The sequence below is a fragment of the Amblyomma maculatum genome, unplaced genomic scaffold (genome assembly GCF_055883805.1).
Source record: "Amblyomma maculatum isolate TAMU_Amacu unplaced genomic scaffold, ASM5588380v1 scaffold_13, whole genome shotgun sequence".
NCBI lineage: Eukaryota > Metazoa > Arthropoda > Arachnida > Ixodida > Ixodidae > Amblyomma > Amblyomma maculatum.
In genome coordinates, this window is record NW_028146738.1 from 22,697,187 (window position 1) to 22,714,528 (window position 17,342).

Genomic DNA, 17,342 nt, shown 5'->3' on the forward strand with positions numbered 1-17,342 from the left:
CGGCTGTTTGACTCGCGAGAGGTTAAAATCGTGCTGTAGGTCGCAAAATGGAAAACAAAAGGAATAAAATGCGCTCGTCAAGGGGTTGGTTTCACAGTTAGACACATCCAAAATCAAACACAAATTCAACATTTCTCTCATGGCAACAATGGCTTTTCAGAATTATTTATTAGACATATTGCAATATAGTAATCAATATCAGTAAACTTGAAATGGGCTCTGTATGTACAGATAATTCTAATTGTGTACAAGATTAGAAATAAACTCTTATGCTATCCTATATAAGTTTTTCCAGAAATTTCCAAGCATGGTCCACCTCTGGTACTCCTTATATAATCACTACACCATACTACATATTAAATAACCATGCTTAAAACGGAACCTTTTTCATTTCATGCATAATTTTCAAAGCAACAAAATTTTATTTCCAAAGTTTAACTATAAAAACGAAACTATTTTGAAAAAAGATATTTCAGAAAAAAAAAAAAAAAATCGGAGCTCTAAACTTCGGTGGGGATCGCACCAGCCTCTCTCTTATGCTGTAGAAAAGTATGAAATTTTTATGGGGTCACAGCACAGAAAGATGCCAGCTATTAAACAAAAGAAAAAAGCAATAAGGGAAATATCTTTTATAGGCATACTTGTTTTATCCAGCAGTACTAAACTGCAGGTCAAGAAGACAATCATTTTATTTTCGTTTTTGCAACATGCTCATGGCTTGACCACCACGATAATGTGACGAATGTAACACACCAGTTATCCAGTACTTAGTGCCACTATATTAGTGCACTGATGCTTGCAGAGGCAGAGGTTTAGAGATTAGCTCGGCTAACAGGGAGAACTCATCTGAATGTTGCAGCCTAATAACATTTGCACATTCAGTGCTACAGCTTACTCATTCAATGGCCTCATACTAGACATTTAACAGGACCTCAACTGCTCGTCAAGTCCAGCTTGCTGCATGCTCTCTGCGGTATCATGCAATGTCACTTTGCTCTTCAGTAACCATTTCAGTTTAGGCAGTGCTTTCATCACTATCGTCACAACCAACCTGGTTACACTTACTGCAGGGTGAACACCTCTCCCGGAGATCCTCTATCATTCAAGTTTTGTGCAAGCAGTAACCACCCCATCTTCACAAGTTTCCCGTCATCCCTTCATTTGGCTGTCATCTCCTGTTACACATTACTCTGTCACCCTAAATCATCCATTATCTGTTCTTATCACCAAGTGTACCACACAAACCCAGTTTCTCTTGTTTTTAGAGACCTTTCTCTCTATTCCATGCTGCTCTCTTCACAGCTTTCATTTCTCTGAAGAGCTTTCATTTCTTTGCAAATTTTGAGTACAAGCAATTCTCACCACACACTCATTCAGTGTAATTCTCAGACCGTAGGATCTGCTTTTGAGCCATGTATTGAAACGTTTATGATGCCAATGAACATGAAAATATCTTTACTGAATAGAAGAGGTATCATTTTTATTTCTGAGGACATTGGACGCTTCACAGGCATCTCAAGTGCTAGAACATACTGCTGAGAACCAGACCCTGCAGCTTGGAACTTTTGACAAACCCTGTATGTTGCAGCATTATGGCATGATGAGATTGACATCAGGGCTCACCAAACTCGATTTAAATCTGTCTACAATTTTCGGTAACACTGGATAATTTATAATCGTAACGCTGCAAAACTTGCACCGATGAGATTAACCTAGGGCTGCAGACCCGATGCAAATGATGAAATAAAAGATGAAGGGAAATATTAATATATGCAGTACTAGCCTACAACAGGGTGGCAAGCTAAATTTTAATGGGGGAGCGAATATTTGCCAACCCTCATCTTTTCTTAGCACTCCCCCAAAGCAATGTTACCACTGTTAACATAGTTCACTGAGCCTGAATAGTTTCGATGCTATGTGAACTATGTACTAGATGAAGGAAGAGAGGTGGACCATCTTAGAAGCAAGAATGATAGCAACAGTTCAAAACAGATGAGGAACATATGCGATCTAACACACAACACCAAGGCAGATGCCACAGTGCATTCATCCGTTACATACTCCCACGGGCCTTTTTATTTACCAAGTGCACTGTGCTTGCACTCAAGTCACCTACAGCCTTCTATATTTAGGAAATCTATGACACAGGTACAAAAACCCTTTGGGCAGTGATATGAGCTCCTAGCATCCATGCAATCCACAACAGCACACAGCATGAGACATGGTTTTGTAATGCTTACCCAGCACTGTAAACCAGGCTTATTCCTTATGCCCTCTCTCTCACGCACGCACACACACATTAATATTCATGCATGAAGATGTTATAAACAAAGAGCAGATTCCAACTTTCAATAACAATGTCTCAATATCGATTGCACCTCAGGAATAAAACACAATAGAAGGGTTAAATAAACAAAACAGAGCATTTTTCAAGCCAAAATTTTGCAACATTTTGCAGTGCACAGTGTCGTTCATGACCTGAACAGCCATTCAGAAAAAAACTTCTAAGCATATAAATGTGACTAATTGAAATAGCAAATGTGGCTCACAGAGGATTACTTCTCTTATCAGATCACCTACTGCTTGTTAGTAAAATATAACCGAGTGTGGTAAATCAAGCATCCTAGACTTTATCAGCAAAACTGCATCCATTTCTTAAAACTATAACTCTACAAGCATTACAAGCAGCAGTATTAATATTAATACTACCAATGTTCACAATATAATCATTACCAATTTTCACTAAATGTGTTATAACCCGTGTACCTCACACTGTGTTCTGTGCAAACAAGGAACATTTTTTACTGATTTATAAAAACCCTCCATTGTGATTTCATGCTGAAATTAACAGCAGACAACAGCACACACTGTGAAAGGAAGCAGCCAATAATGGAGCATAAAATACATTAGTACACAGCAAGCAGACTTAAATGTAGCAAGCATAGCACTGAACATTGTAGAACCCTCTGTAAACTAGTTAAATATCCAGTAAATATTGTGTATCACGCTTTTCCTCCATCAAATTAGAATGTACTTTCTGCATGCTTCAGAAATGTGTGTTACAAGTGGGCTACATTCCAGTGCGTGGTAATGCTTCATTTGTTCAGAAACCAATTTATCAGATATTTTTTAGCAGTAGTACAACCTTTGTGATTACGGAAGGTAGCCTGCATGAGTGATAATGACAGTGCAGAATATATCAGTGTTAATACAATGTTGCAAATAAATACAATATCATGTGCATGATCAAAGGACAGAATTATACAATGTGCTTGTGAAAATACTGTTTTACTGCCACAATGAACAAGCGCTCAGAGTGTGGCAGATAAGGCACTTACAGTTCGATCAGATTTACACCAGTGTTTACTGCAACTTGCAAAAGTAAAGTTCCGAAAATAAAAAAACTAGAGCTGGGTGATTCATCACTCGTGCTTTACAAAACACAGTTCAGTAAGCTGTCTGATAGAACTTCCCAAATAGCTTGCTGATCCTGCAACCTTTTATCATTCAACCTGCACGGCTTCCCAATGGCAGGCTTAAAAACAACATAACTTGGGGGAGATGAGACTTTTTATGCAACCTTCATATGATAAAATGAATTTGCACAGAACACAAGTTCCATAATGTCGTAGACTTTTCAACAGAGTTTGTAATTTAACAGAATGCTGCACAGTTTACTAGTGATCTGCATTGTGTATGCTTCCAGTTCGCAGAATGAAAGAGAACTTCTGAACAGCAACGTGCCTTCGACTGCACTTGTGAGAAGTGCAAGCCAACATTTTGGCCTTTCTCAGGGCAAAGTAGTGACAGTGATAGCAGTACCCAAGCGAAGGCCCTGTCGCAAGAGTTCTTTGTCATAACATACTATGCCAACCTTGCCTGTCCCAAAGAAGGTCTCTCACATACTAGAGCTGTAAAAATCTAGTCCTTCTCACAAGTGGTGGTGGCAATGTCATGGGCATTCTGAAGCAGGGTAAATGTAATTTGGAGCAGTTTCCTTTTGCTTCAAGCCTTCAGTTATGTTTTGCCTAATCAGGCTGCTGTCTGTAGCATGCACAGTTAATTCATCCCGAGTTACCTAGCAGGACGGCAATAGCAAATCGAAGAATGCTGTCTGTGTGTTTTGTCAATTAACTCCTATGTCTATTTCTTCCCAATCCAACACTATCTGCAGATATGCCTCTCGCCTGAAGCCTTTTCCCAGCAGCATTTTCTGCAATTCCTGCATTAAGCACCGTAGTCAATATGTAGTCTCTGCCGACACTCTGACATATCTGCGTCTTCCTCCTCCATGCCCTAGTCAGGTAACTGCACTACTACCAATGCTTTGCAATTTAACAAGGTCATGGATGGTGCCTTTGAAAAATTTCCAGAGAAATTTAGATTTTTCCGTAACATGACAGATTTCATTTCGAAACGGACTTGTTTCCCGAGTACACTGAAGTCTTGAGTCAACCCGATTTCAGAAGGTGCAAAAATTCGACTGCACGAGAGAGGCACCACAGTAACAGCCATTAACAAGCGCCGCCAATAATGGCAAAGATAGTGCTTCCTGCGTTTATCACATGCATAAAGCCTGAGCAAATAAAGCTATTTGTATGCTGGAAACAGCATTGCTACATGAGTCATTTAAAAATAATAATGTTCCGACAGCCTTTCCCCATATACCCAGCAATCAAAGTCTGATTTTTATGCATTAACACCCAGTGAATTAAAACACAAGAAACACCCCTACTTTGCACATTCCTGGCAAAGCCTGAAGCGCAAAAAAGGAAGACAGGGACATGAGAGACACACAGGACATAGCGCTAACTTGCAACTACATTTTATTGATGGCGCAGAAGCATACATATATACAGAAGATAGTGCATCAAAAAACAAAGAGAGATGACACTCATCGCATGCACATGCCATTACCATCAAGAAACGCAATTTCTTTTTCCGACAGACTAATCGATGGAGTACTAACACAATCAGCTGCTTTCTTGCGAATCGTGTGCCTCGATTATTTCACGCGTGTATTTATCTTTGCTCTTTGCCTCCACAGTGCACTCTCTGAACAATGGCTTGTAAGTTTTACTAGGGCAACCATGACAATGTTCGGACAGGCTACCATTCCTTGGTTGGGCCACATTACGCTTGTGTTCTTTCTGCAAGTCTTTCATTTAAAGGAATACAGTATACCACCCCTTGTACACACTCTACAAAATTATTTCTATGCTTTCTGATGCATCCCTTTGGGCGGCTTGGAACCGGATTTGTGATTCTTGATAATTTCGACAGCTTTCCTTGGGCAGAGAAAACCAATCTCGCACTTGCCCTTTTTGCCACCCTCGAGTCTATGCGAAATTCTGTGCATATACGGAATCACTGCTGTCTTTCTACATTTGGCGGGCTTCTTGGACCTGATTCTTCGACATTTCTTCAGCAAAATTTCTGCCACCGAAACGAGCGGGATAACCAGCAGCAGAAAGGCAACTGGCCTGCTCGCTAAGGTTGATGGGTATCAAGAGAAGACATTATTTTTTCATGGCGCTATTAAAGCTCATATTGACTATTGCCCTTTTTACAAGCTTTGTATGGGATGATGAATAAGACAAGAGGGGTTTGTTAGCCCTAGGGTGGTAATACCAGCTTACGTGGGTGTCAGATAATGTTAGCACTAGGTCTAAAAACTGCAATTTGTTGTCAGATGGTAGCTCCGGGGTTATCTCAAGTGGACGAAAATGCCGGCTGAAAATGTTTAAAAGAGATGTAAGGTCCCGTCCAACGCAAGCTAGGCTATTGTCAATAAAAATTAAAAAATCATCCACGTAACGAAATACCTTTAAAACCTTAAAATCTTGTAGATGGGTGGCAATCAACCTGTCACAGTGGGCTAAAAATAAATTGCTAAGAAGCGGTGCTATACAAGACCTTATGCAGACACCCTGCTACTGTAAAAAGACACCACCACCGTTCCACTTAGCACCGTAGCACCGGTTCTATGACTATGAATATTTCAATTCCGTCAAGAATTACGGATAGAAAAGAAAAAAATGCAGCATTGGAGAGGAGAATGACTTTGCTGCAATAACTGCGCATTGCACATAGCACTGCTCGAATACGCGTCCACGAAGGAGCTTAAATTGCGTGTGGGTATAAGGCAGACCTCTGCGATGTGACTATACGCAGGCAGCGGTATCTGCTAATATATCGATTTTCACGAAATAGAATCACGATGGGACGGCAACAGGAGCTACATATCTGAGGAGGATCAGCACGCACGAAATCACGGCGTTGAGCTGTCGTGTTTCGCCGACAAATTCACGTGGTTGGGAGTTTTAGCCAATAACATATAGAATGGGATTTGCTATATGGTTGTTTACACGCTAACGAGATACATTAGTGGCTAAACGTTCAGACAGAGGATGGGAACAGTAGTGCGTGCACTGTACTGGGAATTGTGAAGGTCCATCGGAGTGCAGTACATGATTATTAGGCATCAGTCCTAATTTGTTACTTCGTGTATACGTACGTACAACATACTATACGGAATGACAATGATCATGGCCAAGTGCTGGGCGCAGTAATAAGTTGAGCCTTGCCCGTGCTGGACTCGAAAACATCCTGTGGAGGCTGACGCAGCATAATGACACCGCAGACATGTTTTACATCCCGAAGCAATATCAATATGTTTTGCACTTTCATGGACGCGTATTTAAGCAGTATATCAAGGAATGCGCCGGGGCAGCAACAAAGGCTTTCTTTGTAGCTACGCTGATGCCGCCGTTCACAAGAAGTTTTGGCAGTGCAGTATCGCTTCACGAAGTAAAATTGGAATGTAGGCAGCGTGGACAAGTGAATAATCTATTATTCCCTCATTTTTTTCCTCTGAATGCAAACAAATAACACGGAAATCACAGCACAAACCAGACGTAGCGCGACGGCAGCAGCAGTAAGTGCAGCCGACGCACTCAACCCTTCAACATGGCGTCGCATAGCTTGGTTCGCTGAAAGTCCGATAGATGGCAGCAATTTTGCATAAAGTCTATAAGTTTGTAGAGTGTGTACAAGGGGTGGTATACTGTATTCCTTTAAATGAAAGACTTGCAGAAAGAACACAAGCGTAATGTGGCCCAACCAAGGAATGGTAACCTGTCCGAACATTGTCATGGTTGCCCTAGTAAAACTTACAAGCCATTGTTCAGAGAGTGCACTGTGGAGGCAAAGAGCAAAGATAAATACACGCGTGAAATAATCGAGGCACACGATTCGCAAGAAAGCAGCCGATTGTGTTAGTACTCCATCGATTAGTCTCTCGGAAAAAGAAATCGCGTTTCTCGATGGTAATGGCATGTGCATGCGATGAGTGTCATCTCTCTTTCTTTGTTTTTTGATGCACTATCTGCTGTATATATGTATGCTTCTACGCCATGAATAAAATGTAGTTGCAAGTTAGCGCTGTGTCCTGTGTGTCTCTCACGTCCCTGTTTTCCTTTTTTGCACTTCAGGCTTCGCCAAAATGTGCAAAATCTACCAACTAGGCCAAGAGAAAGCTTTACTGAACCCCTATTTTCCTTGATGATCTCCAAGAATGCTATAATAATTTTACTCCAGGGAGAATTAGGTAAATAGGTGGTGCAGTTGGTGCATACAAGTGAGAGAGTTGCCCCAATAATTCTGCTACCGCTTATATTGCTAGCCCATTTAAAAGGACCTGAAGACAGTTCCACAAAATTTTTGTTCTCAGCAAATTCTATGACTCCTTCTTAATATTTCTAAGTATACCGATATTTATCCAGCAGCAAGAGACACATTTAACGTAGAGAAAATTGCATTAAAAAATTTTCACCAACTTGGAAGTGAATAGTGGTGTAGCCCAGCCTCTAAAATCTATGGCCCCAAATCTGTGCTGATGCATGCAGCATACTTATACAATTGGCTATTGACCGCAGCACCTGTATTTCATTCTTTTTTTTTTTCCAGCCTTTTTACCTAAAAGCTCAATTTTCAGTGAAAGCAAAGTATTTGCGATTAGAATGTGGCAACATGATGATACAAGGAAATTCAAAATTTTCTCCCGAGTATCCCTCCAATATTATTTCACTTTGTTTACCATAGGCTTAGACTCATACCTTGAAAACACCTTAGATGCCTACTGAATCTAAGGTCCGATTCAAGTGTTATTTTAGGAGCATAACAACAAGACTTTTGTTTGTACTTGACCTTGACATGGCAGCCCTCGCAAAAATAACCAGAACAGAAAAAACTTGCCCGAAATTCTTGTATGCATACCGCAAAATCTGGACAATAGGTCAACCTCCCTAACTTATCAGTCCTTAAAAAAAAAAAAAAAAAAAAAGAAAAATCACTGAACAGCAAAAATACCGAAAGGCCACCTCACATCGAAACAAATGCAACTCAACTGGCTTCGCAGGTACGACACTATTTAATTTGCATTCAAATAATGCTCGCATGCACAATACATGCCAATAGGCCATGAAGTATGCGAGCGTTACATGGAGTCATCCAAACTAGAGTTAGATGGCTACTGCTTTTCACTGCCCACGTCCTACAGTGCACTGTAAAACACGTTGCTCATGCTGCATTTCCAAAAATACTAGCAATAGGGAAACATTTCCATGCCGATGACACCCAGCCGAAAACAGTTGGCAACATAGACGTTGCATTGTTTCAAAACAAAGGTTTTATACTCAACATTTACGTCACTTATTTAGCCATTTATTTAGCATCTCTGCAGTGTTGCTAGTGACAGGGATAGTGATGAAGGCTATTGGTTTCAGCCACTCATTGCTGCAAGAATCCAACCTGCCAGTGGTTATACAATACAGAGGAGGGTGACTTTCCAGTGCAGTTTAAAAATAAAAAGCGCAACATATATTCCATTTTAATGTTTTTTTTTTGTTTTTTTTTTAGAGTATACCGGTTTCTAGACCAAGCGACACTGAGGTCACTTTGGCATAAACATTGTACTCACACATACAAAAAAAGTCAAAATAATAAAATAAAATAAAAAAAACTTTAAAGCTTTTTTTTTTCCTACTAATACCCTCTACTTCCACTGTGGCTAGCTATTGTAAACTGCAAATTGCAGTACAAAGTAGAGATAAAATATGTGGTGTGTTTGAGTTACTACCCTTCCCGATGTCACAAATAGTGAAGTGTTGAATGATGCTTGGGTTTTTCAAATGAGCAGTTGCATCTTGGTAGAGTAGTAACATTTCACCATGACAGTCATCTCTGAGCAGCACTATATCTTTTAGTTTAACATGATTTTTAAGAATCTGAACTCCAGTTTGAGTAATGAGGTTGTGGTGAAAGAAATGGATTCACATGAGCGTTGTCTCATCAGCTGCAACAGTTCTGTGCTGTGATCGAGCCTGGAACAGCTCCCGTATAAGCGTTGCTTTTTCCCTTTCCAGCTGAGCAATCACTTCACTTTTCTGGCTCACTTCCTGAAACCAAACAAACAACAACAAAAAGCATTTTGAAGTGAAACACCTTTAGAGAACGAATGAAGATGCAGTTTGGCACATATGATACTCCACACTGAGAGAATGTTACAACAAAAGTCAGTAGAAGCCACAGTCTTCTAATGAGTAAAGAGTATAGTTTAGTGAAATTTGCCTTCGAAGCTTTGCATTTGTATTGTTCCAGATTTCTCTTATGTATACCTCAGTTAACAGGTGGTTTTGTTCTTTCAACCGCTGAACGATGGAGTTTTGATGAACTTCATATGATGGCGGCTGAACAGCCAAATTCATGTGTGTTGGAAAGCCCTGTAAAAAAGAAAAAAAAAAGAAAGAAAAAGAAAGCATCAACTTGAGCAGAAGTAACAGCATGAACTATTGTTAGAGCAGACATATGAAGCTAATGCTTGTACTCAACAGGATTCTCAGATGCGAGTTACATCAGTCACATTAGTATAATCTCACCGTGGTACAGCAGCATAGTGATGTTTGAGAAAGAGTGCAAAAAAGCCAGCACTGAATTAAACCTGACCAGCTCAGGACACTGTAAACTTGCCAATTCAAAGCGAACAAACAAAAGCAGCACAACTTGACATCCAAAGCAAAGGAAGATGCATAATGATTCCTGTTAAATGTGTCAAGATGACTGGAATGAAAAGAGATGGGAAAACAACAACTGCTATCTAATTATACCAATTACTAAAACAAGTGCAAAGAGGTAAGAAACAAGCCTGTGCACACATGAAAAGATGCAAGATGTTGTGCCATGGGGTTCGAGCAAGCATTTTAGAAAATGCACTGGATTACAGTTAAATTCTTTCAAAGGCAATTGCAAACACACAAAATAGGGCGTTCGAGTGAAACAGTCAAATGTGATCACCGAGGTAAAGAAGTGATGCCAAAAGTGTTCTTACAAATGAAGCACTACCAGCACTTTAACCTACAAAATGCTAGGTTACAAATGTCAGGTGGTCTCCTTGTGTATAAAGTGAAAAATTTTTCCTTGTATAATCAAAAACTGTTTTATCTCCTTCCACAAGAATTCGAATACTGAATGTCACTAAATAAAAAAGGTTGATATTTTTGCCCATTTGTGATGCAGTCACAACTCCAATTCCATTTAAAATTGGTCCAAAATATTCTGTCATTTTTCTATGCACAACTCCAGAGTGAACACACGAAGCGGTGGCTTTTAGAACAACTTATTTATGTGGCACACTAAATTCAGACCAGAAGAGGTTAAGCTTTAGTGGCTTTTTACATGCCTTCTACTACATATACATAACCAATGAATCTTAATGGAATACACATTTTTCATTAACCCTGCCATCAATGGGCATAACTGGAGCATTTCAGGATGGCAGAGGCAGCACTTTTACTCAATATAACTGTGCATGGAAATAACGGGGTACCTTTCTCATGGCTTCTTGTTTCACTAGGCTTACTGGCAGAGGTAGAAAAACACTGAGACTTTCAGTTTACCTGTGCAACTGGTGCTTTTTACACTGAACACTTACGGTTCACACACCAAAATGCACCACTGGCAAATGGAAAACCTCAGTGCTCATTCACACCTGCCTATTTAACCCAGTAAGCGCACTCGCGACCCTTGTTTACATTAACAATGACACAAGAAGGCAGCAGAAGTGTACAATGCTCTTTTCACGCACAGCTCTCTTGAACAAAAGAAGTGCTGCCTGTGCCACTCCTGGCAGCTGCAATTACAGCTTTGTTCATGACACACTGTGCAAGGCTCAAGCAAAAATACAGAAAGCGGGTGCACACCACCTTCAGAAGAAAGCCTGCTGAGCTGTCGCAGGCAGTGCTTCTATCATAGTTAGCAATAGTGTAGCACACACATTATGACAAAAATATCTTACAGGATGTTGTCTTAAGCAAGCTAGGAGATGCAAGCTGTTGAACTATGGGCAGCAGTACCAAATGAAAAGTAGCAAGTTACACGACGAGTCGCAAGCAAGGTATTTTACTGATGGCACCAATAAAACAAGCGCTCTTCATGATTTCAAAATGGGAAAAATCACATTGTTGTCCACACACTGACCTTGTCGGAGCTATCAATCAATGCATTAAGGTGCTGATTAGCGTCCAAGATTCTTGCTATTTGGAACCTGAGTCTTTCATCCTGGGCATCCATGGAATACTCCTGTTGGAGGACCAAAAGAGAAACATAAGCTATGCTAAAATTCAACCACTGGGCATGGAGCGAAGCAGCATGGCCTGCAATGACTGCAGAGAAGTACCTCAAGTATTTCTCTTTTTCTGAAGAAACGTTCAGAACCCACCCAAATACTTATAGTACAGCAAGGATTCAGTCTGAATGTTTAATTATACAAAGAACAAGACAAGTTGTGCACATGACATCACATTAACTATTCATAGTGTGTTGAATAACTGATTCAACTGATCCTATATCCATGCATTCCGGAAACTGATGGCTTCCTTGACACCAGTGAGAGTAAGATGCCAGCATTGCTTTCAATCAGTATAAAGGCTCTACATTGCCTTCCATTCACCATCACTATGCTGAACAGCATTGCAGTATCAACGCCTCCTCTATTTTTTACAATGCCTGCAAAGTACTGCCGATTCGACCATCCACGGCCCTCTCCTGTCCTCCTTTCTTGCTCTTCCCCGTTGAGTAGCGTTCTCACATGCTCTACCTTTGTGGGAGAGATACCAGGTTAGCGGCACCACACAATGAAATGCAGGAAAAGCAATTTTTTGTAACATTCTCTCTTTCTTTGTGGAGTGGCGCTCTGCATCCCTCATGGTCATCAGGCTGCCTGTCAGGTATTGACGCGCCATGGAGCGTGCTGTTTATGAGGTTGTTTATCGTTGAGCTGCTGCAAGTGCTGGTCTTAAAGAGAGGCATATAGTGATGTGCAGCGGCGTTGGCATCGCGTGGCGGCTTGGGATCATGTATGTCTTTTAGCTACAAGATAGAGCATTTCGGTAGTGGCTGAAACTTTCGGCTTAACCTTCTGGGCAGAAACATGAAATCAGAAGGCAAAGGTAGTCAGTAATAAGTTTAGCTATATTGGTTTTTGATTCAGTCAAGTTTACTAAGGAAAATAGGAGAATGAAATAAAAAAAAAGGCATGGTAAATCTTCCCTGAGAAGACATTTTTTGGAACTACCAGTTATCAATAGATTTCAAGTTGCACCTCTACTTTTGTGATGATAAGCTGTCACTATTATGGAGACAGATTTTTTTCTGTCTGGGTAACCTACAGCTACGACCGCTTTAGGAAGCGGAAAAGGAATTCCATTCTCAAATGCATGGCGCTACAGCTGATGCCAAAGCACTTCCTGGCTGCCAATTAAGCTATTGGCTTGACATCTCTTGCAACTGCTGTGCTGAGATGATTCATTTGTAGTCAAGTAAAGCGGAGCAAACACCGAAGCCTCCTCTGCAAACGGAGAGCAGAGCTGCTGCTCCAGCTGATTGGCGTTTGAAAAAGCGCCGCGTCACGGATTAAAGGGCCACTGTCCAGGGAAGGCCCTTTTAAGAAAAGGAGCCCAGTGTTTCGATCAGGTACCGGAGATAGTCTGTGCAAAATTCTACAGCGACACGCGCGCCGCAAAGCATCGAAAATACAATTCAAAGCTCCCTCATGCTCTCCTTTGAGAAGCCAGCTTCACCGCTTCCTGCGCTGGCCCGACGGGCCCCGATAATGACGTACGTACCGGGAACGACGTCCATTGGTCCGTCTTGCTGACTGACGGGAGAAGGATGGGTGTCTACCGCTCACAGCACGCTTTTCCCTCGCCACGGCCAGACTGAATCCAGCGGCGCGCGCTCCCTCGACCGTTTTTTTTTTTCACGCTCGCGGAGAGCCACGCCCCACCTCCCGCCAAACGCGGAGGAGGAAGGGGAATTTGTATTGCGGAGGCTAGACGACCTCGGGCAGGAGAGTGAAAAACCTTTACGAGGGAACGGAAGGAGAGAGGCAGGATAGAATCGGGTGATTGCGGTGGCTGTAACTGCGTTATTAGTTACTCTTTTCAAAAACATTTTGCGGCCTTGCGTTCCAGGGGCGAAGTCTCACAGTCACCGGGGAAGAAAATATTTTCGACCGGAGGGTGGACAGTGGGCCTTTAAGCGGGAGCTACACCAGAAGGGGCATGAAGCAAGAATCTGGCAGGCACATGGTGTATGAGTAGGAGAGAGCAATCATCGGAACACCAGCGCCAGACGCAAGCAGCTCGTACCTCACGGGTAGCACCACATCGCAGCAACTAACTGAAGTTAGGTGTACCACTGGCTCCCATTGTCAAGCGGGCAATTCAGCTGGCATTGTAAAAATAAATAGTGAATTCCATTGGGAATTCTATTCCCAATATGGGTGGCTAAACTATGACTAAATATACAAACCATTAACTGCCACTACTGACACATCAAATCTTGGTTAGTGTGTAGTCCTGCCCACCCCTTTTTTCTTAATGCAGCTATGCCATCTTGCTTCCATAGTTATGGGAATGACACTGGCATAGAAAAGCTGGGCTTAGAAGTTTTCCAGCACTAGAATAAGGATAATAGGAAGGACACGGTGCTACGAAATGTCACTCTATGCATTTTTTCATTGCTCTCAAGTGTTGTCAGGTGATCTAATATAGGAAAATATTTTTTAATGCAGTAATTTGCAGTGCTAAACACAAAATCTGTTTGTAACAATGAATTTAACAATGAAAATTTGCTCTTTACACTTTTGCTACATGAAAAGTAGGACCCGAGTTTACTGATACTCTTTGGTTGTGAAACTTGAACGTAACTCTACAGAAAGGCTTCAAATGTCACTTAGAGTGACCAAGACTTGTGAAAAGTGGGGCAGCATCTGCTTGTATATAGAGAGAGTTTGGCCCCAGTGCAAGAACCATAAAATACTAAGTGATCAATAGAACATTTGCAATATACCAATGCAATCAGATGCCAAAATGGCAACAAACTACGATGTCAGTGCACGTAAACTTATGAAGCCAAAATTAATCTGAAGCCCTCCAATACACTTTGCCTCATAACTCACAATGTTGCTTTGGCATGTTAAGACCTATTAAACCATTTACTTCATTTAGGACATTGTTGAAAATGACTTGTTTGACAACCTATGTGCAGAATCACACTAATGGCATAGGACAGCTCCATTCAATTCTTGTTCCCAGTAAAAATTGATTCTGTGGTTTTTTCTTGCTATGCAGATGCTTGTAAAGGTGAATTTATTGCTAAAAAACTGGATTTAGAAATTTTTCTGGCATTTCATCCAGATTCACAACCGGAAATAACTGATCCCCAGCTGGAAGTGAATGGCATTGTAGCCTAGTCTTAGGGAACCATGCATAAATGGTAGTCTGGACACACTGCAGATTTCATGTGAAAATGGCTGGTAACAGCACCTTTTCTGAACCACAAAAGGTCTTTTAGAGGAAGTAGCATCATCCTTGCCATTACAATGTGGTAATCTATTGATCAGTCTCCATAGTGCCTTTTAAGATGAACATGGGAAAGAATGTTTGCTAGAAGAATGCTAATCACAACAATTCATCACATGGAAAGCAGCAGTCAAAGACTGAATTGTGCATTTGAGGACTTCGTTTTCTATTTGTTCAAATTTTCCTTCCAGATACTCATTCAACTCTTTCACTGCAGATGGCCCTACACAAAAGCAACAGGCTTAACCGTTATCAATGATGGTGCTTCCTGAAAAGACAGGTTACAACAGAATGCACTATGAGAAACTTTGCAACCTTTAGCAAAGTATCAAACAACACTTATATGAAGAGCACCGATTACAGCCCCATTAAGTAAAGCCAACGTGGGTTGACTTATTCATGGAATGTATATACTGCTCACTGGTGTTGCATGACATTTTCCAGCTTGCTGCATTTTTTCCTGAACAGTGCTGATGCGCTGCAGGTACCATTCTCTTGCTCGCTCAGTAGCCCGCAGACCCTGCTGGAGAGCATCCTTTTCATGCTCTAATTGCTTCATGCGGCGCAGCTGCAAGAACCAAGCAAGTGGGTTATACACCATAGTTCAGCGTAACTCATTTACACTTTCAAGGCACAAATTATTCTAAACACTTCTATCTTATTTTCCATCACTGTGGACTGCAAGGTCTTAAGTCCAACATAAAAACCTCAAAACCAAATCAATGAGATGTTATTACCATGTTATACTCAATTCCATGACCAAGTGTGTGCCTTCGCGGTTCTTTCTTCTTCGGGAACTTCCGCTCTGGAGCTGCATGGCCCGTCGAATTTGGTAGCGCATTTTTCGACTTGCTTGCGTCTGCAGGCAAGCAAGCACTATGAATCACAAAACTCTCTGGCGTCCTTAATTCCAAAAATCTGAAAATGAGCGCGTACTTGCGGCATCGTCAGAACCGTGCTGTGGATTCTTGTTCTCCTTCTGTGCGTCCGGATTTCGCCTCTGTGCCTGCGATGGAGGGGCCTTGGCCATCTCAGAACCTGGGTCGGGAGTTTTGCTGCGCACCCTGCTGAATCGCAAAATCCCTGTTGACTCGGCAGCAGCTTGTTGGGGCCCGTGATGCAGCCTGTTGTCACTGCGGTAACCGCGCAGCTTGCTCGGCAACTCACGAGCGTTCATCGGCGCCCTTCGCGGCTCACCGGAAGGTTTGGACTGCTCAACGCTAGACGTATTTTGAAGCTGTGGAACACTTATGGATCGCTGCTGCGTAACCACTACATTAGGTCGCACCGTAGCAGTATTGGAAGGCGGCCGAACTGCTGACAACCTATTAAGGGACCGGTCCGAGCCACCGTAAACTTTGGCCGAGGGCTTCGAGTTGTTTCCTTGCCCGCTTGACCTTTCGACACGGTCAGGCAGAGGTACGGAAGAAGGCCTTCCCCTTGGTTCGGCGACCTGACCCAGAGGTTGGGGCAGTGCGGGCGGTATGACGCTACGATGTCTTTGCAGTACACCCTGCTGGGCAGGTTGGCGATGGTTTGAAACACGGTGACGAAGCAAGCAAATCTTGAGACCAGCACAAAAGCGTTCGAAGGTTAGTTGGCCATTCGGTGGAGTAACTTTTTGCAGGGATTCGATTACACCGTTGGGAACAACTGAAGACGTACCCTCGTCACGACCGCTGGCCCACCGCGCTTCAATATCCTTGAGGTTGATATGACCAGCCTTTTGATCATCCATAATATCAAATAACGTCTTCATGGCAACCACGAAGCGTTTGGGCAGGTCATCCAAGGAAGGCTTGACATGTCGCTGTGCTGGGCTTGTCATGCTTAAGAACGTCGACGAAGTCACTGAGCGCCGTTACCGCTGCCGCTGATCGAGCACTATTTCACGATTACTGAACTAGGAGCGGAATCACCAACAGCGGTATGACTGCCCCACCTGCCCTGCAAAGAAAAAATAAATGAATAAATATAATCGACTCTCCCCACTTCTCTTCAGAGCGCTTCGATTGCTTCGATCCTACCGATACACCCCTTACCCCCTTACCTACGCTACCAGTTGCGCAACTTCCCGGCGGTTTTGATTGGTCAAAATTCGAGTGATGATGATGATGATGATAATTTGTGGCTGCACCTTTTGTATCGGGTGTTTTTTTTTTTCTTCCTCCATGGCTCAGTGCCCTGGGTGAAATAGAAAAACTAAAAAGGTAAGAGAAATGAGAGAGGATAGGGTAGAACTGCTATGAATACTATCAGCGTCTAACTGTCTAACTATTGTCCACCACATACGAAGCCGGGCTTTCGTCGTGCGGATGGCGCCACTATTCTAGGCGCCACTGGGCTGTCCGCGTTCGGCCGATTCAAAACCCAGTGCGCGCGGTAACGTGGTGTCCTCTGTCGGCTGAAGCGACAGTTTCG

The 17,342-nt window shown here is 42.2% G+C and overlaps 1 protein-coding gene across 1 annotated transcript; it reads right to left on the minus strand.

Annotated features, from left to right (window-relative positions):
* Nucleotides 1–671: 671 nt before the first annotated feature.
* On the minus strand, nucleotides 672–16,974 carry LOC146172353 (suppressor APC domain-containing protein 2). Its single transcript, XM_084585857.1, has 6 exons — nucleotides 15,858–16,974; nucleotides 15,659–15,780; nucleotides 15,343–15,489; nucleotides 11,536–11,637; nucleotides 9,678–9,782; nucleotides 672–9,458 (listed from the first exon to the last, which is right to left on the minus strand). Exons 1-6 carry the CDS (start codon nucleotides 16,747–16,749, stop codon nucleotides 9,333–9,335), a joined length of 1,494 nt encoding a protein of 497 aa, XP_084441983.1. The 5' UTR covers nucleotides 16,750–16,974; the 3' UTR covers nucleotides 672–9,332.
* Between the last annotated feature and the right edge of the window lie 368 nt (nucleotides 16,975–17,342).